Here is a 17,961-nt window from a genome sequence, read left to right as displayed (position 1 = left end):
CAAGAATAGGAACGTAAAGTAACAATAAATTTATATATTTATTTTATGTCTTTCAGCACCTTCTAAGCTCTGAAGGTTTGAAAAAGGCACTGTTGCCATCTTAAATAGAATTATCACAGATTACACTCTAACCTTTTCTCCAGATTACATGGAAATACCTTATCATGCAGTATTTAATTTCCCCAAGTTTCATTCTGTAATGGAAAATCAAAGTTAAACTCATGCCAGCAACTGCTGTGACATTAATTAAATCTGACACTAACCTGGCACCTGGGATCAAGCATTTTATTCTTTCAGTTGCATAGCTTTTGGTATAAATATGTTGCAAATCCCTGGCAAAAAGGTGGAGGGAAGGAGGTGTGTTACATAAGATGCAGTCCCCTTGCTTTTATCAAGTGTCTGGGATCCTCATATGCATTCAGCACCTGTTAATGATGATTAAAGGGCAATTTCTCATTCTGTTGCTATTCTCATTATAACTTGCTGCTGGAAAGGACCTTACATTTGCTGGCAAGCGGTGGACAGATATCTGTTCCAAGTAGAAGTGACAGTCTTCAGGAAGAATACACAGCTGGACAGCTGGATATGCAATGGGATTTTGCAGTGTACATCACATCACCTTGTGACTACTCCCAAAGAAGACAACACACAAATGAAGAAAGCCATGATGCTTGGGCCACAAGGACCATGCCCAGATGGCTTGTTCTGCACTAGGACAGAGATGGCCCCTTAGGATACATTCACACGGCCAGCCGCTGGTCATTTTCGCCAGATGGCCATGGACCATTCGTGCAGATACCCAGCCCATTGTGATTTACAGAAAATCAGGGCAATGAACCATTCTCTATGCATCTTTTCTGCATCCTGTGATCTTTGGTACTCCTATTGGTACTCCAATTGAGTTCCTACTGACCCCCTGCATGGAGCTTGTACCTCCTTCAAGGGAGACAACCTGCCTGCAGTTGGTCTATACAGAAGTCCTGTGCTACCCTTTCCTGGTTACTAACCTGTCCCATCTCCTTTATCATAGAAGCTTCTTAAAATAAGATTTTAACACTGAAAATGCTGTTGCAACTAACCCAAACACTCAATTTCTTTTAGCAGATATTTAAAGTTGATTATTACCAATCCTAGTATCCCACATAATTTCCTTCCTTTTTTAAACATGACTACTCATATCCTTAAAGGTTCCAGAACCTTATTAGTTAATTAGTGTTCAGCATTCTAATCTATTCTCAGTTGGTATGTGACCAGGAATATGTCAAACCAGAACATCCTTGTATTCAAGAAATGTTAATGATAACACTTAAACCTTCAAATTAGATTAAATGCTCCTTAGAGAAACTCATAACTTGAGATCAGTGAAACTGGCACACGATGTTGCACAGTAATCTTTGGGTGAAATCCACCCAAGTGGGAGGTGGTCTTTTTGCCCCACAGTAAACGAAATGGATGAATACTTTATTTTCTATCTAATATATTGACTGTACATAATTAAGTTTATGTAACACAACTGTTATATGGTCTACTGTTCATTTGAAAAAGAAGAGCATAGTGGAACTTATTTGCTTATGCCATGGTGGTAATTAAGTAATACTGAACACCATCACAACACCTTCAGACTCTCCATAGCTTCCCAGAGTCAATACATTTCCTAGAACACCTATGGAAACTTTGGTCACCCACTTGTCTTCAGGGGCATTTTCTTTCTGATCCCTACAAATCAATGGAGAAATCTGTTTTTTTTCTTTTCTTTTTGTCCCAGCAATAGTATCCACAGTATAGGAAGCATTAGTGTGAAACTGACCATTTGGAGATAAGCAGCAACCCTACAATGGAAACAGCATATGGAATACAATACCATGATCATCATACAGTACTTTGCAATAGACCATGTTTCAAAACAAAGTTGACTGTGTAAGCCTATCCACCTCCCACCAAGAGTGTGAAATAAGAGCAAAACCTGCCCAGACACTGGGAATGGGAGGGACTGATTACAAGTAAAACTAATAGTATTCAAAATTTCTGAGCAGAAAGATCATATGTGCTTCAAAAAAACACACAAAAAAACCCCTGATCAAATTATGTGCCAGTGTGAAACAAGTAGGCTGAAAGAGGAATTATGCCGGTATGTTTGCATAGGTGAGGTATGCATTCCTTCCAAAATAAGGAGATTGTAGGGTTAAGGGACTTCAAAAAAATAGCATGCTGTCAGATCTGAGTGTTACAGCCTGATCTAAGACTTGCTGAGCCAGCTAATAAAGCTTCAGACCCAACCACTGCTCAAGTACAAACTCTCCCTCAAGTCAAACACACGTTCAAGTGGTGTGATTCAGGTACGGCTGATGTGCAGGAAAAAAGATTTAAGAGTGAATATGTTTTGGTAAATAATGTTTGTTCCAGTTGGTAAGAAATTGACTACAACTGCCTTTTTGCCAGCTTATTTTTGAGATTTCCTCTGGTCCGAACAAAGACAGATGAGGAAGAAATGAATTTATGAAGAAAGGCACACTCCAAATGTTTTATGATAGAAGAAAAGAAAACAATGAGAAAATGACAGAGCAAGCTTCATATTATTATACTACAAGCCACCAACATTACAGATTCTTGGTCTGAAAGGGAATTTTAAACCATCAGCACATTGTTCTTAGATTTATTAAAGCATATCTGCCAAACAGGTGGCAAAACCATGGGATGTGTTGATTTGACTGCTACACATGTTCATTTGCAAGTTCATTAGATTTAGTAGAACAGGTAAAATTGGATATCCGTTATTTTCAGTGAAGGAGTAGCAAGCAGCATGGGAGATCTAGCAGCTAATATTAGAGGGAAGAGCTGTGAGCTCAGTGGTAGAGCCCTTGTTTTGATGCAAAAGGTTCCAGGTTCAATCACTGGAATCTTCAGCTCAGGTTGGGAAAGGGAGCCATCTTAAACCATAGAGAACCTCTGCTAGTGATGTGTAGGCAATACTGAGTTAAATGGCACAATGCCTAACATGGTGTTTGCGAGTATCATATCTTCCTAATGTTGGAGACCAAGTCCGCTGCTGGTTTACATTTTTCTCATCTTCCCTTGACTCTTCTCAAATCCTTCTAGTTCAGAACAAAAGATCCATCTAGTCCAGCAGTTTGTTTCTAATAACTGCCTGCCAAATGTTAATATGGTATACATCTCCAATATTCATCTTAGCCAATGGGTAGATAAGGATTATACAAAAGGTTCACCTAAGCCCACAATCTGATGCTTTTTTTATACGCTGGCCTCCTGCTCCACTGGTGGACAAAAATGAACAAATTCAAGAAAGAAGAGAAATAAAACCACACATGTTGTTATTATCTAACCCAGAGCACTAGGTGAGTGGTCTTGTATTTTTCATCTTCCCTCAGGCCGACATCTTACATTCCTTTCATTATGTAGACTGAAGCACTCTATAAAAAAGATTTCATTAAAGGTAAAATACATAGAAAAGATAGATCATTTCTGACCTTCTTTAAACTGTAGGAAGCAATGGAAGATAATAAGAGCACAGAGGAACATGAGCATCTGAGAGCATTAGCACTAACAGATTGCAAAAAAGATATTTGGCACCATCAGCATGGTACTAAAAGGCACTTGTAGAACAAGGAATTGAATCGCATTATGAGACGAAATATCTAGCCATGCATGACAAGGCATGAAAAGTTAAATAAGGTTTCACATGAGTACTAATAAAATACAAAGGGGTGCATTACTCTCATAGCTATTCACTGGTGTATAGTCACATCCATTGTATTTAGGAAGTGACTTCATAAAATTTGCCCACTGGTGTGAACAGAGGAGAGAGAAATTCACTTAACATACACAGCCAAAGTTGCTTGGCAGGGATGAATAGGATGCTGTGCTTGGAATGGCAAAAATGAAAAAGAAAAGAAAGAGTTTGTGCTGAGACACCAACCAGTGTACAAAAAGTTACCAAAGGAAACTCCTAAAGGGATGGGCCCGATCCCCAACACTACAAGTTCATATCTGCACAATTAGGGATTCAATAGGGTTCAACAGACTCACTTGTACTGAGTGGAGGGGAAGGGATACATGGGAGTACCAGAGACATGCCCTCTAATGTCCCATCATTTTGCCTACTTGTATACCTGTGCATGTGCAAGTGAAACAGGTGACACTGAATTGGTGCTGGAATATTGCTCTATTGATCCCTATAAAAACCTGCAATGTACGGGCATTGCGCTCACAGAATCTGTTTATAATACTTATTGTGCCCCTTATATTCATAGCTGTTTACACTCTAAACCATGAAGAAATGGATTTCAAGAATTAGTTGGAATACTGTGAAAACGGGTTCACTGGATTTGATGCAGACTAAGAAAGCCCAATTGAAATAAATGGGAAAAGTAAGGCATGCCTAACTTAAGCCTCAACAATGTTAATGAGACTCAAGTACAACTAATGTGCTCTGGATCCAACGCATGGATTCTGACTTGATGACCAGAGCTCTTTTTGTTACAAGGAAGTGCCTTCATTTAGGGCAATTTAAGAACCTGTCTTGAGCAAAGAACAGTGTCTGTTTTTACTGCCACAACACTGAAGAAAGTGATGTGGGCCTAAGCAGCTCCACACAATGCACATCCCCACAGATGTCAGGGTGCCATTACCAGGACCAGTTCCTGTGTGCTTTCAAATATGAAGGGTCAGAGGGCCACAGCCCAAGCCCACGGGTCAAACTAGATGTAACATTAATTGAATACACGAGCAATTAATGTGCACTTATGCCCATTTGTTCATTATATAAATAGCAGCCTAGGGTTTAAGCCTTGGGCCTCAGTACCAATGGTGTCACTGGAGGCTTCCCTAAAATGCAAATAGCTTCAGAAAGGGGATTTTTTTTTGTCAGGACTGTGAGAGGGAAAGTCTTAAAATGCTCCTCACTGCCACACACAGGCTGGAGGTTGATCAGGCTTCCCTGTGATGCCATTTACCTAAACAAAACACACATACTCATGTCTAGTTTGGTTCTAAATGTCCTTCATAAGGGCAGGGATGGCTTTCTGTTCCTCTTGTTTTGCTCAACAACATTCATTTATTTTACAGCTGTCATTATTTCACCAGTTTTGCAGGCTAATTGTCTCCGTTTCCCTTAAAACAACTTACCAGAAAGCTAAACTCAGACCTATACAAAACCATACACCATTAATAGCCTATACAGTTCAAACATTATGTGTAATTGAAGAGAACATAATTGTTAGAGACTGCAGTTGTTAGAGATCCAATTACTATGGGTTGGATAACAACCTGAAAAAAATATAGAAAAATATAACTGCTTGGTCACATCTATGAAAATGTAACAGCAGGCATCTCTTTAAAGCAGGGGAAAGTTTCAATATTTGTCAGTTCTAAGATTATACCTTAAATTCACAAAAGGAAAAACAGAAGCCAGTTATTGTTAAAATTTGCTAACCTCTGTTTTCTTTCTCTCAGTTGGATGAAGTCTGTCAACCACTTCACTCACTTTAGCAAGCCATTCCTTCCTTGATGCTGAGGAAGTACCTCCCCAATTTTCTACTAAAAAATCTTTGGCTGCTACTAATAGATGCCTTCCCATTTTTCTCTTTTGTAGCATTGCAAGGGGAAATTGGGCCAAATATCAATATTCACAGCTTGCCTTGTCACCGGTCATTGAAACTGTATTTGAGTTCTGGTTCTGTAACTTGCTCACACAAGTGTTATGATGCACTAATATTGCTCTGGTATTTTTGTTTCACCCGAGCATCGGAAATCTGCAATCTGCTAAATGCTCCTGAACTGTTTCTTGATGCTTTCCAAGCATCCATGTCCAACACTCCATCTGTCAATGATTCTGAGCCTTTAAATAAATAGCTACCTACTTATCCCTACCTTGAGGCTTTGCTGGTGCCTGAATGAACATGAGTTAGATGATCCAGAGAGCTATCCTGGTCATTTGAATGAAACACCAAAGCTGCTGAAACATAGCTCTTTTGCAAGTTCTGTTTTGAAGAAGCAGTTCTGCACCTTAGTGAATATGACCCCTTTCCCCATTTTCCCCTAGTGTAAACTGTAAATCTTTAGACTAAATGGTAAGACTATCATGCATATATAAAGTGTTTCTTTGCTCCTCGAGAAAAATGGGGCAGGGAGAGTAAGGCTCCTTTAAACAAGTTTAAATCTGCAACTATTCTACTAAACAGCTGACATAACTTCACCGCTGTGGTGTGAAAATCCCATTTTATATCTCCATATTTTGAGCCTTATTTTAAGAGGTGATAAAGGTGCAAATATTCTGTTCAGCATGCTGTGAAATATCTAAGTCTTGAACTTTAATTAACAGGAATAAAAATGTGTTGCAATGATGTGAAATGTTGCCAATATTCCGAGATTCCAATGGTTCCACATTCCAACTCTGCACACTGACCTGTTTGATGAAGGTGATCTCTTGCTAGTTCAAATAGACGCATATGCATGTTTGTTATGGGGTTAAAAGAGCCACAGGCAAGAAGGGTGAGGGGTGTCAGAAGCTTCATCTAGGCAAGCAATCTTCTGCAGCAACACACCCTAAAGGGGTGAGGGGAGAAACAGCAATTATATTAGCTCATACAGCTAACAGCCTTCTGAAACTTTTTCTCAAAATGAACAATGAATCATCATTCTATTTTTAAAAAAGCAACCCACTGAAACATTATAGTAGACTAACAATGAATGAATATCCTAAATACTAATGCTGAAATCTACATCTTTATTGAAATAAATAAAGAGAGAACTATACTATAGCTACACCAGATTTATTTAGTTTTGAAATCTATGTCTTCTCCCCCCACTATATTGTCCCATAGGATCTTCAGGGTGGATCAAATCGCGAAGAAAATACAATGAAGTCAAAATCTTGTATGCAAATGTTTCAGAAGAATACTGGATACACACATGGCTGTGTTGGGTATCAGCACTTTTCCTATTCATTATCATTGTCCTCTGCACTGATAGGACCTTCATCAATATGGAATGCTCTCACTTTGCCAGTGCTACATGTCTAGTTCATCATGTGATAAACAACAGCATCTATTTCCTTTACAGCATAACTACAATTATGCATTAAGGCTGCTGAGTTACTCCAAGAAAAAAGCTGTCATTTTTGCACAGTGGCTGTTCCCTTGGGAGAACAGGAGCTTCAACAATTTGGGAGAATTTTCATCAGGACCACTGGGCTTGTTATATCCACACAGCCCTTCCAATGTGCAATGGTTTCTCCATCCTATACCCGTTTTGTTTTGAAAACAGAAGCTGACTCATGAAATGTGGTCACCCTTGTCTCACGTTGTCAGCTCGGCCCTAAGGCCTCAAGACAGTGTTTTCAATTCTGTGACTTCTCTGTATAATCTGAAAAGAGATTAAAACCTGTGAGGGCAGACAAGCAGCTCTGGATGTTTTAACGTTCATAACTCAGATTGAGTCTGCTCCTCTCTCAGCTTTTGTCCTGCAAACATTCATCTGAACTCCAAATAGTTTGTCGCTTCGAAACAACAAATATTCGTGACATTATATCAGACCTGTTATTCTGAGGGGACAACCACTGTCTATATGAGAATGAACTCCAAATGCTTCTGCTTCAGACTCTTTGAGCTATTTATGCCTTTCAAACCTAACTCTTCCTGTTGCTCAAGTAGTGACTCCCCACACAATCGTGGCAAATCGCGTTGAGAGTGGGTCTCACATATTAAAAAGGTCACCAAGCGGTAATGCCAGTATATAGATTTTGAGCAGCTTCCATGTAGCAGTCACAACTTAAGATTTTGATGGTTCATCCCTCAGAAATGGGATACCAAGCCAGAGGCCAAAGTGAATTTAGGGGCTGTTGGCTCTCTGACCAGAACCTGTTGATAGGTGCTTGGCTGTCTGTAAATTTTATCACTAGCAGAGTGGGGTCACTACAAAATGTTACAGTGTGGAGTGCTGCTCTTCAGTATTCTGACCACTCGATTCCAATCCGGTTTTCCATTCCACCAATCCCCAGGCAGTTTGCATTTTGTGGCCACTGAGTATGCTAAGTGCTCATTGGACTTTGGGAGGTTTCTCCTCTTAGGGTTTCTTTCTTAAGATTTTTTTTTGTACTTCTGCAAACTTTGGGGTTCATCAAGGCAGCCTTTACCTCTTTCTTCTGCAAAGGTGGTGGGTGTTTTGGCTACATTACATCAGAAAAAAAGAGAGAACCATGATAAATGGAGAAGAAATGCTGACTGCCTAGATGACTGGAGCATGCAAGTTACCATAAGTCACACTGTATAAAAACAAGACATTCACATGCCCTGCACCCAACAGTCCCAATGAATCCAAATACTTTGTTCTCAATGTAGTTGATTTGCTATGACTGCACTCATCCAAAAAACCTACCACCACAACACTCAATAAATAAGTGAATGTACACACTTTATCTCTCACAGAGAAAATTAATGGAAATCTAATTAAGAATACAGGATGCTGGGAAGCAGCAGCTTTTACTTTGTGACTGTAACAGCAAACAGTGTACATTAGGGGGCCATTAACAAAGGTCCAGAAAACAGACCCCTTTGCTTAAAGAAAAGAAAAGCTCTCTCAAGCTGCTTAGATGTCAACATAAGAGCCAATTTGCACCTTTCCAAAGACACTTACAGCACCCTGAAATAAACTCTGCATACAAAGTTTAGTCACTGAAGAGACCTCGCTGAATTTGTTCCTCATTTACTGCCCCTTGTTGACTAGACAAGTCAGTAACTGTATCACGGAAAATGAAGGAGAGGAAAAGCGGGGCAAGAGACACATGTATATTAGGGGGTGGGGTGTGAATAGAGAAAGAGAGAAAGAAAAGTAGAGGGCAGCTGGTCAAGAAACTTGTGTATAAGTGGGAAAGGGAGAAAAAGGAGAGCATATCTCCCCTCAAATACCCTCATGAAGGCTTCACTGGGCATAGGGTTGTGCTTTTGTTCTTAGCATGCCCAATGTCACGCAGCTCCTTTACTCCATTTCCTGACACCCACAGGCTGAGCATGAATGTCTGCATTGAGGAAGCCTATGCAGAGACTTCTGGGAGTAGGCCAGAGAGTCAACAGCTGCTAATGTAGGGGCTTCCATTGCGCTTGATCCAGAAGCTGCAGTTAGTGGGACCCAGTCAGCATAGAACGCCTTTGCTCAGAGATCTCCACTGGCTGCAAATTTGCTACTGGGCCAAGTTCAAGGTGTTCCTATTAGTACATAAAGCCTTTAAAAGTCTGAGACATGTTTACTTATGGGATTGCCTACCCCGTATATTCCCAGTTGACTGTTTCCATCTGTAGAACTGGCCCTGTTGCAGGTGCCACATAATACTTGCTCCACAGTTGTAAGAAATCATTCTTTCAATGTGGAAGAACCTATGTGATGTGAATGGAAGGCCTGGCAAAGGAACCAGTGAGATAACAGTAGGAGACAAAGCAGCCACAGCATCAATATTTCAGATTTATGTGTCCAATATCTGACTTTCAAGTAGGCAGTCCTGATTTAAGTGGAAATCATTGGCATCTTTTTTTTTATCCTTACTCAAATAAAAGATATTGTGAAACCATCTTCCAGGTCTCTGTACCTTCTGGAATCAGAGAACTGTAGAGTTGAAGGGATCCTGGGGGTCATCTAGTCCAGCCCCCTGCCATGCAGGAATCTTAATGAAATCCTATGTACATGACTGGTGCCTTCCAACCTCTGCTGAAAAATTTCCAAGGAAGGAAAATCCACCATCTCTCGTGGGAGTCTGCTGAACAGCTCTTACTGTTAGAAAGTTCTTCCTAATATTTAAAAGGAAGTTGCTTTCTTTAAAAAGAAAAAATGACCCGATGGGTTGCTGCTTCTATTCTAAAGCCTTTTTTTAGAACAATCTGCAGGAGGCTGTACACAGCTACATAGCTACCCCTCCAGCTCAGAAAGGGGCAGTGAAGGCTTCTATACAGGCAACTGGAACTCCCAATTCCCAGCAGGCGCAGGGGCAAACTATTGTGACTACCCTGTTCAACTCTAGCTCAAAGCCAGAGAAGATGGCTCTCTGTTTGCACCCAACAAGCACAGAGCTAAAAAGCAGGCTTCCGTCTAAATTTGTGGCTGGGGAAGTGGCAAGAGTCATTCTTCCCACTCTGGTTTAAGGATTCATCTTCCTCACCAGAGCTTCGCTGACGTCTCACCATGGCCGGAGGGACAAGTAAGAATTTGCAGGCCCAGTCAGGAATCATTCCAAAACTCATGACCTGAACTACTTAATATTCAAATAGCTTTTGTACTTTCAAATGCTGAAAGAAGTTTCTTGCCACACTGCTTACAAACTGTTTTTGGTTTATTTGTAGTGCAGTTATCATACAAAGAGGATACAGAGATCTGCCCGTAAGCATTAACTTGAAACCCAGGGTTTGAACTTCTCTTACAAAGGCTTCTAGTAAAAATGGGGTATTTGGAATTCCAGATACAAACCAACCCCCAGGAAATCTATTTTAAGAACAGAGATTATTTTATTTCAAAATCAAGATGCACAAGTACAGCATCAGAAAGGAGGAAGGCACACAGCTGTAAGGCTTACTGCTTCAAAGCAATGATTTGGAAATACTTAATTCTCTTTGATCGTTGCAGCGCATCAATAATGTGTCTGCAATGACAATGAAAATGAAAGATATGTCTCTAGCTAAAAATAGCCGACTCTGCTCACTAAGTACATAAACTTATGTACCCACATGGCTCCAGAAATTCTATGAAGGAATGCCACAAGCACAGCATGCCTTATACCGGGGGTGTTAGCCTGTGGCCCTCTCGGTGGAGCTGGACTAGAAGTCAACAACCCTTGATCACTACCCCTGTCAGTCTGGGTTGATAAGAGCTGGAGTCAAAGAACATCTAGAGGGCCACATGCCAGCCAGCTGTACCTTACATACATCTCCCAGCTACATCGATTGTACTCCATTTGCAAGTTCTTGCATGCTGAAGTCTTTTATCTGGACCAAAGCCCACACTCCACCCTGAATCTGAAGGCCAAACAAGATGTGACAAGGCAGCCATGTATCTCAGTGTCTGCCCTGTTCATACATAAAGCAGAGCTGGGTAAGGACCTATTCTTCACATGAAAAGGACCGTATGAGGGAGGAAAGCCAAACTCATCACCCTGCTCTCTTAAACTATTGCACTTTTAATCTGCTTCTTCCCAATTGAGATCACTTCTGGTGGAACACGGCAGGTAAGGTGGAGGAGTGAGTTTTGCTCCCCCACAGGCATTTTACAGCAAAGAAGATTCTTCAACTTTATATGCAAACGGAGCAGATGCGTGGATGGCTGCTCTGCCTTATCTAGTTTGACCCTGAGCACAGCTGCATTTTCAAGGACCTTTATTAACACAACAAAGTGAACTGTTAAAACTGGAGACTGTGAAATGTGCAACCATAGATTAAAACATGGTACACTGTATACAAAGTCCAGTTTGATATATAGCACAGGAACAGTTGAAATTAAAAGGGGGAGCTTTATATGATGGTACTATGCCTATGAAGTCTGTCAGATTTAAATATGATTGACTAGATTGTATAAAGTTTAAATATTCCTTACAATTCCAGATTATTTACCATTTAAGCAACGCGTGAATAGACCAGTACACACCCAACACACCACCTTCAAATAAGGTCTGTTTAAGTCAGAATTCCCAATATATCCAAACCAGAGAACATTGGTTTTACTAACTGGGTTCTCAGTCAGTTCTTAAGCTAGTTTCCTCCTAGTTTACATCCTTGTTCATAAAGCAACATGGCCTGTACAGACAGAACAGGAAGCAGCCCTGGAGTGAAGCCAGCACTCAAGGTGACGAGACTAGGTAAAGATATGTGCACACAAGTCTGACACCCATTCTCAGTTTGCTAAACTAGGGACAGGGAGATCATACGGACAACTGAAAAACAAACAAAACTGAGCCAGCCTAACTACACATGCAATCAAGTTCCATAGCTGTGGAGACACCATAGAGAAGGTCCTGTTCCGTGAGCCCACTAACTTGCCTTTCAAGGCGAGAACCTAAAAAGCAGGACTTCTGAAGTGAATCTTAAGGAACAGGTAAGTTGATATGGGTGCAGGGAATGCTAAAATAATCTGGTTTAAAAATATTCAGTGCTTCAAAGGTCATCACAAGCGTTTTAAATTTGGGGCCAGAAACACAGTGGTACAACATACGTTGCTTCAACTGCCTGGCTCCAACAAACCACCTGAAGGCTGAATTATGTACCAGATGAAGTTCCAAAACCATGGACAGCATTGCAGTACTCCAACTTGAACATTACATGGGTAACTGAAGGAAGGTCCATTCTCTTCACACAGGTGAACCAGCTGAATCTGGTTAAGAAGGAGCCCTGGACCACCACCATCAGCTTCAACCTCGCCAACTCACATCATGCCCAACAGCATTCCTGAACTGCGAACTTCCAAGCACAAAATCAGCAGCAGCATAATTACTACCCTAAAAAATAATGGCATTGAACTAGTGTTTGAGTCAAAGTTCAAATTAGGAGTCATTCGGGAATATGAATTGCCACAGCTCACAATGCCTCACTCCACTATGAGGCAAGCCTTCATCCTTCCACATTTGGTGACAGGCTTCTGCTTCTTAGCACTGGGGCTCACCCACGACCAAAATAGCAAGGAAGCAATCCTTAAAAGGTTTGGAAGAAAATGTCTGTTTATTTACAAACACACTCCAGCTTAATGCATGCAGAACACTTCTTCATCAGAGGCAGCAGGAACACATTCAGAAACTACCATTCAAACACTGTAGAATTTTACACTTTAAAAATATATATAATGCATTAAGTGTATGCCATTTAAAAAGTTGTTGTTGTTGTTAAAGAATGCCCATGATATCTTGGTTTACATGTACACATTGAACAATATTCTTCAAGGACTCTTACAATTCAATCCTATACATATTTACTCAGAGGTCCCATTGAGATTAGTGGGGCTTCCACGCAAGTAATTGAGAAAGCATTGCAGCATAACAACACACTATTCTATGAATGTTCACAATTATAGGATGAATGAAACAACTAATGCGCCATAACAGTTAATAACTATTATATAGTTAACTCATTTTTTCTGTTATAAATAAATTGTAGTGTTCACTTCTACTTTTTATGTATTTCAGTTATTTGCCTTTCATGACTTCCCAAAGTGGCTTACATTAAAAAGAAACATTAAAGCATATAATTCAAATTACAATAAAAACAGTCAATTTAAATAACCCTAACAGAATAACATTCAGTGAACATTACCAAAATCCCCAGCTGCAGCCTATACAAAAAAGCATTTCAGTTAAAGAGAAGAAACCTTTTTAATTCCTTGCAAGATTACTATAAGAAAGCAAACAAGTAAAACACACCTAGCCTTAAAGGTCACTTCCTCATCTTGAATGAGGAGTTCCTTAGGATAGCAACCAATATAGCTGCCTACTTGTGGAAATCAAGGAGAGATGTCCATTGTCAACATAAAACTAGGGGTTTAGGCTATCATCAGCCAATATGTTACATATTTTCACATGCTACTATTATGACCTGGATGGTGCTCCTAGTTCATGGTGTTTTCAACACTTCAATGAGTCCAAATTTCACAGGTCAGCGAAGTGTCCCCTGGCCAAACACATGGACAAACATCCCAGAAGCTATTTCCAATTAGTTTGCAAAAAGGTGTGCGTGTGTGGGAATCAAATGTTGTAAGAAAATGTACATACGTTCTTCCTGCATCATTTCTATTCCTACAAGGTATCAATAATAAATGATGTTACCTCAGAAGGTTCTGCTGAAAACAGTCAGTAATTGGAGACATTTATGATTAATTACGAGAATCTACAACATAGTGATGAGCTTGCATTTTAATTTTTGAGCTTCCTGAGTGGGCTGTAAAAATTAGTAAAATGAAGGGCATGAAACACAGAGCTACAGTGGGCTGAAAGGAAACAATGCGATGGGGAGGAGAGGGGCAGGAAGCCTTTATTCTCTACATAATAATAACAATAAACCACTGGGATTCTTATATCAATAGACCATTCGACACTGCAGACTTCTTCACAGATCCTTTGCTAGAGACTATCTTTTACAAGCACATTGTAGCACCTGTTGCGAGCCCTCAGAATTTTCCATTTGCAAGAACTGTCTAGCTTAAAGGGATAACAATATGTAGATGGTGAGGGAAACCTTTTCATACCCAGCAATACTGATTTCATAATATATTATGACTTGGTTGGAGAGCTTTTTTTTATTTAATCAGTTTATTTAATAAAATTTGTCAATTTCCCATAGAATCAGAAAAATCAGGGAGTAACCATTATGCTCAAATACTCAGCAAGTAGAGCTGAACTGCAGACCCCATTACGTGGTATAATTTATCAGGAGTTTCCTGATGTGCCCATTTTGTTCTCTGAAACAAGCTCCTTAACATTTCCAAAAGCAAAGAACATACCACCTGCTATTTTACTTCGTTTGAAGTAGATATGTATCAGATTACATTGAAAATAACAGAAAAAGTAAATGACCACATACAAAAGTTTCCCCAAAATAATTAGGTTTTGAATTTGACACTGAGATTTCCAAAACTTCTCAGGGGGAGGGGGAATACAGAGCCTCAATTTTAGAAGTGTTTGCACACATTTTACATTGGCAACTTTTTGATTAGAATTCTATACCATAGTTGCAAATTGCTTGTTTCCTACTAGCAATTATTTGTAATTTGTTCCTCATGAAGAGCATAAATTAGCTAGGTCTGAACTGTGAACTGCCAATATTAAATAAACACCTGCAGAGGAAGGAAATGACTGTATGTGACGTGTTAATAAATACAGTCTACCGGTACTTTGTATATATGTAGTATATATTACTACCACACAATGTAACGAAAAAAAGACTACTGCAACAGGGGAGACAAAATTTCATTTTTCCTTAATATGTATTTCATAATAATAAGACACTACTCAGGAGTGAACAATACATTATATGCATATGTTTGTGTGTGTATGCTTTAAATGAAAAGGAACCAGGAGTTAATAGTACTTAACCTCTTCCTTACTCATTTTCTCCTCTAAATTGTATCTCCCCACTACTGCCACCATGGCTCTTTTCCACCTGGCAGAATTCTAGGTGTGAACTGAAATCTGATGGAAGCAAAATAAGCTGGGGTTTTTTACATGGGGGGAGCTGTGTAGGAAAGGATTAAACAGCATTCAATTTTTCTTTCTTTCTTTTTCTCTTTCTCTCTCTCACACACTATTTTCTAGCGCAAGAGATGATATACCTCCAGAAAGTATCCCATTTCCAATGCTGCTCTGACCAAAGAAAAATGATGACTGGGAAGGCCTGTCTTGAAAACTGCATATGTTCACAGAACCAGAATGACTTACTTCACTTAAATTAATTGGAATTATAATCCATTTCTATGGGCCATCATTCCCACTAAAATCTGCCCCATGTAACATACCACATTAACTATATTCACGAGCCTGTATAAAAAAGTGCTACAGACTAAAGATCGTTTTCAAGCGTCTTGTGAAAAACACAATATATTTTAAAGACATACGGAAAAATAAAAAAATACAACCAGCCAAGAGTTTCATCCATAGAGTACAGTATTAATCATGCCATACTGAATGAATTCAAACAGTTTACAAACGATATACAGCAGAATAATTTTAATACCTTTGGGGTTAAAAATGATAGTGATTTAACAGCATACACCATACTACCGTTGTAGCACAAGAATAATAATAGTCTCTCCAGATGTAATTTTCATTGCAAAGGCTATAAATACTCAAATTGTTGGTATTTAGACCCAGGATTGTTCTTACCACCAACATTCACCTCAATAGTTTTAAGAGCATTCATCTACTGAACCAACATCACTTTCCCTCCTTAAAATGTACCAGTCCAACTGACTTCAGAATTGAGAATTAAGCTATGAGCCTTCGAAGAACATATGGGCGTATGTTAAATTTCCCATTCAAGCACTAACTTCACAAAATGCATAAAGAATTCTGGTCATTATTTGAGGAAAGGAATCTGCAATGCAACCTCTGGATTAAAAATAACACACCAACAATTAATTACGATCTCCCAGAATCAGATGCTAAAATACTTCGTTTTAATAGCTTAGAAGAAAATAATAAAAATACTTCACACACTGTATCAACCTAGCAGCACAATCCTGTGCTTGTTTACCATTGGGATTACATCGGAGTAAGCATGGCCAAGAGTACACTGTAAAAGGTCTATCAATGACAAGTGTGCACTGACTGGGCCCCTGATTGTATGTTCAGTGATGTGTGGGCTTGTTTGCAATCCAATAAGTGAGCAGAAGCTCTTAAACCAGATGGGTTCAGACACCATAAGCATATATGCAGTGTTATACAGTATTTCGCTTCTCTGTGTATCACTTGACATTGAACTGCACTTCCCATTTTGAGCTGACCACTTGGGTGAGATCCTTTCCCAGCTCCTCACAATCTGTTCTCACTATACTGAACTGTCATCACAGAACTTGACTGCCGCCTCAGGTGATTTATGGAGACTTTAAAAAAGACTGGTCCCAAGAGAGATCCTGGGGGTACCCTGCCTCCCTCTTGCAAGAAATGTGCATTCATCCCAACTGCTTGCTGCTCTTTAACCAGTTACTGACCCACGAGGCACTCTCATTTTATCCCATGCCTGCTGCTATGTTCATTCAGAAGCCTTTGATGTGGGTCTCATATATATATGACTAATAAAGCTGAACCCTGGGGTTCATGCAGAATCGCCTATTTTTGCACCAGCTGAGCAACTTGCCCCCCTACCCACCCAATGACAAAGTTTCACCTTTGCAGTTCTGCATAGGAAACCTTTCTGTTTTCACGGGCCAATAGCAGCAGCAGCAGCAGCAAGCCAGTTACTGTACTTCTTGGCTGTTCCTGGCCAGCTGGCAAAGGGGGAAGGGAATCCTACAATAAAATTAATGGCTGTATTCTGCACATGCTCATGAGCACGTTCCCCGCCCCCACCTTAAGTTTCGTATACGGAGGACAGAATGAGACCTTCTTGCTGCTACAATCGCTGCCGGCAGCCTGGCACGAGACAGAAGCAACCAGAAAGGGCTGCGCGCGCCGCCTCAATAACGAGCCGGGGGGGGGACACACACACACACACACACGAGACCGCGCATGCGCACAGTCCTTTTCGGGAGCTCGCCCCTCCCCCGCGACGAACTGACTCCCTCCTCTCTCTCCTTCCGCTTGTTCGCACTCCCTGGTTGACGCCCCTCCCCCCCGCCACCTTCCCGCCAACTCCCCTTACCAGCGGAAATAGGCCAGCTTGGCTTTCTTTCGGCTTCCTCTGCTTGATTGACAGGCTCGGCCCCTTTCCAGGGGCGGGACTTTCACCCCGGGAGAGCCAACTGCGGCGAAGGGCGGGTGGGCGTTGCGGATTGGTTGAGGCGGGCGGGAGAGCGGGACTTGTTAGATGGCAGCCGGTCGCTTTTGCCTTATGCTTTTCTCTCTGGCCATTTGGGAGGGCGTGTGGAAAGCCCGTCCTTGCACCGCATCCAGTCTTGGGTGTTGCTGTTGTTTAGTGGTGTCCGACTCTTCGTGACCCCATGGACCAGAGCACGCAAGGCACTCCTGTCTTCCACTGCCTCCCGCAGTTTAGTCAGACTCATGTTGGTAGCTTCGAAAACACTGTCCAACCATTTCGTCCTCTGTCGTTACCTTCTCCTTCTCATTCTGTACAGTGGTACCTCAGGTTAAGTACTTAATTCGTTCTGGAGCTCCGTTCTAAACCTGAAACTGCTCTTAATCTGAAGCACCACTTTAGTTGCCGCGCTGGAGCAGCACAATTTCTGTTCTCATCCTGAAGCAAAGTTCTTAACCCGAGGTACTATTCCTGGGTTAGCGGAGTCAGTAACCCGAGGCGTATGTAACCCGAGGTA

General features: G+C 40.7%; 1 protein-coding gene across 5 annotated transcripts in view; it reads right to left on the bottom strand.

Annotated features, from left to right (window-relative positions):
• NMNAT3 (nicotinamide nucleotide adenylyltransferase 3) overlaps positions 1–17,443 on the bottom strand; it is a 36,221-nt gene extending 18,778 nt beyond the window's left edge. The window contains exons 1-3 of one of the 5 annotated variants that reach the window (XM_081910584.1): positions 16,857–17,159; positions 7,262–7,380; positions 6,422–6,561 (exon numbers count right to left, since the gene is read on the bottom strand). In XM_081910584.1, coding sequence (XP_081766710.1) covers positions 6,422–6,530 — 109 coding nt within the window. In that variant the 5' untranslated portion in view covers positions 6,531–6,561; positions 7,262–7,380; positions 16,857–17,159. Of the gene's footprint in view, positions 1–6,421; positions 6,562–7,261; positions 7,381–16,856; positions 17,162–17,330 lie in introns of those variants that run through there. The other 4 variants (XM_081910587.1, XM_081910586.1, XM_081910585.1 and 1 more) reach the window with 4 other exon arrangements.
• Positions 17,444–17,961: the final 518 nt, after the last annotated feature.

The sequence above is a fragment of the Podarcis melisellensis genome (genome assembly GCF_964234715.1).
Source record: "Podarcis melisellensis genome assembly, chromosome: 5".
Lineage (NCBI taxonomy): Eukaryota > Metazoa > Chordata > Lepidosauria > Squamata > Lacertidae > Podarcis > Podarcis melisellensis.
Note: the sequence above shows the minus strand (reverse complement) of the source record. Positions and strands in the feature narration are given on the sequence as shown.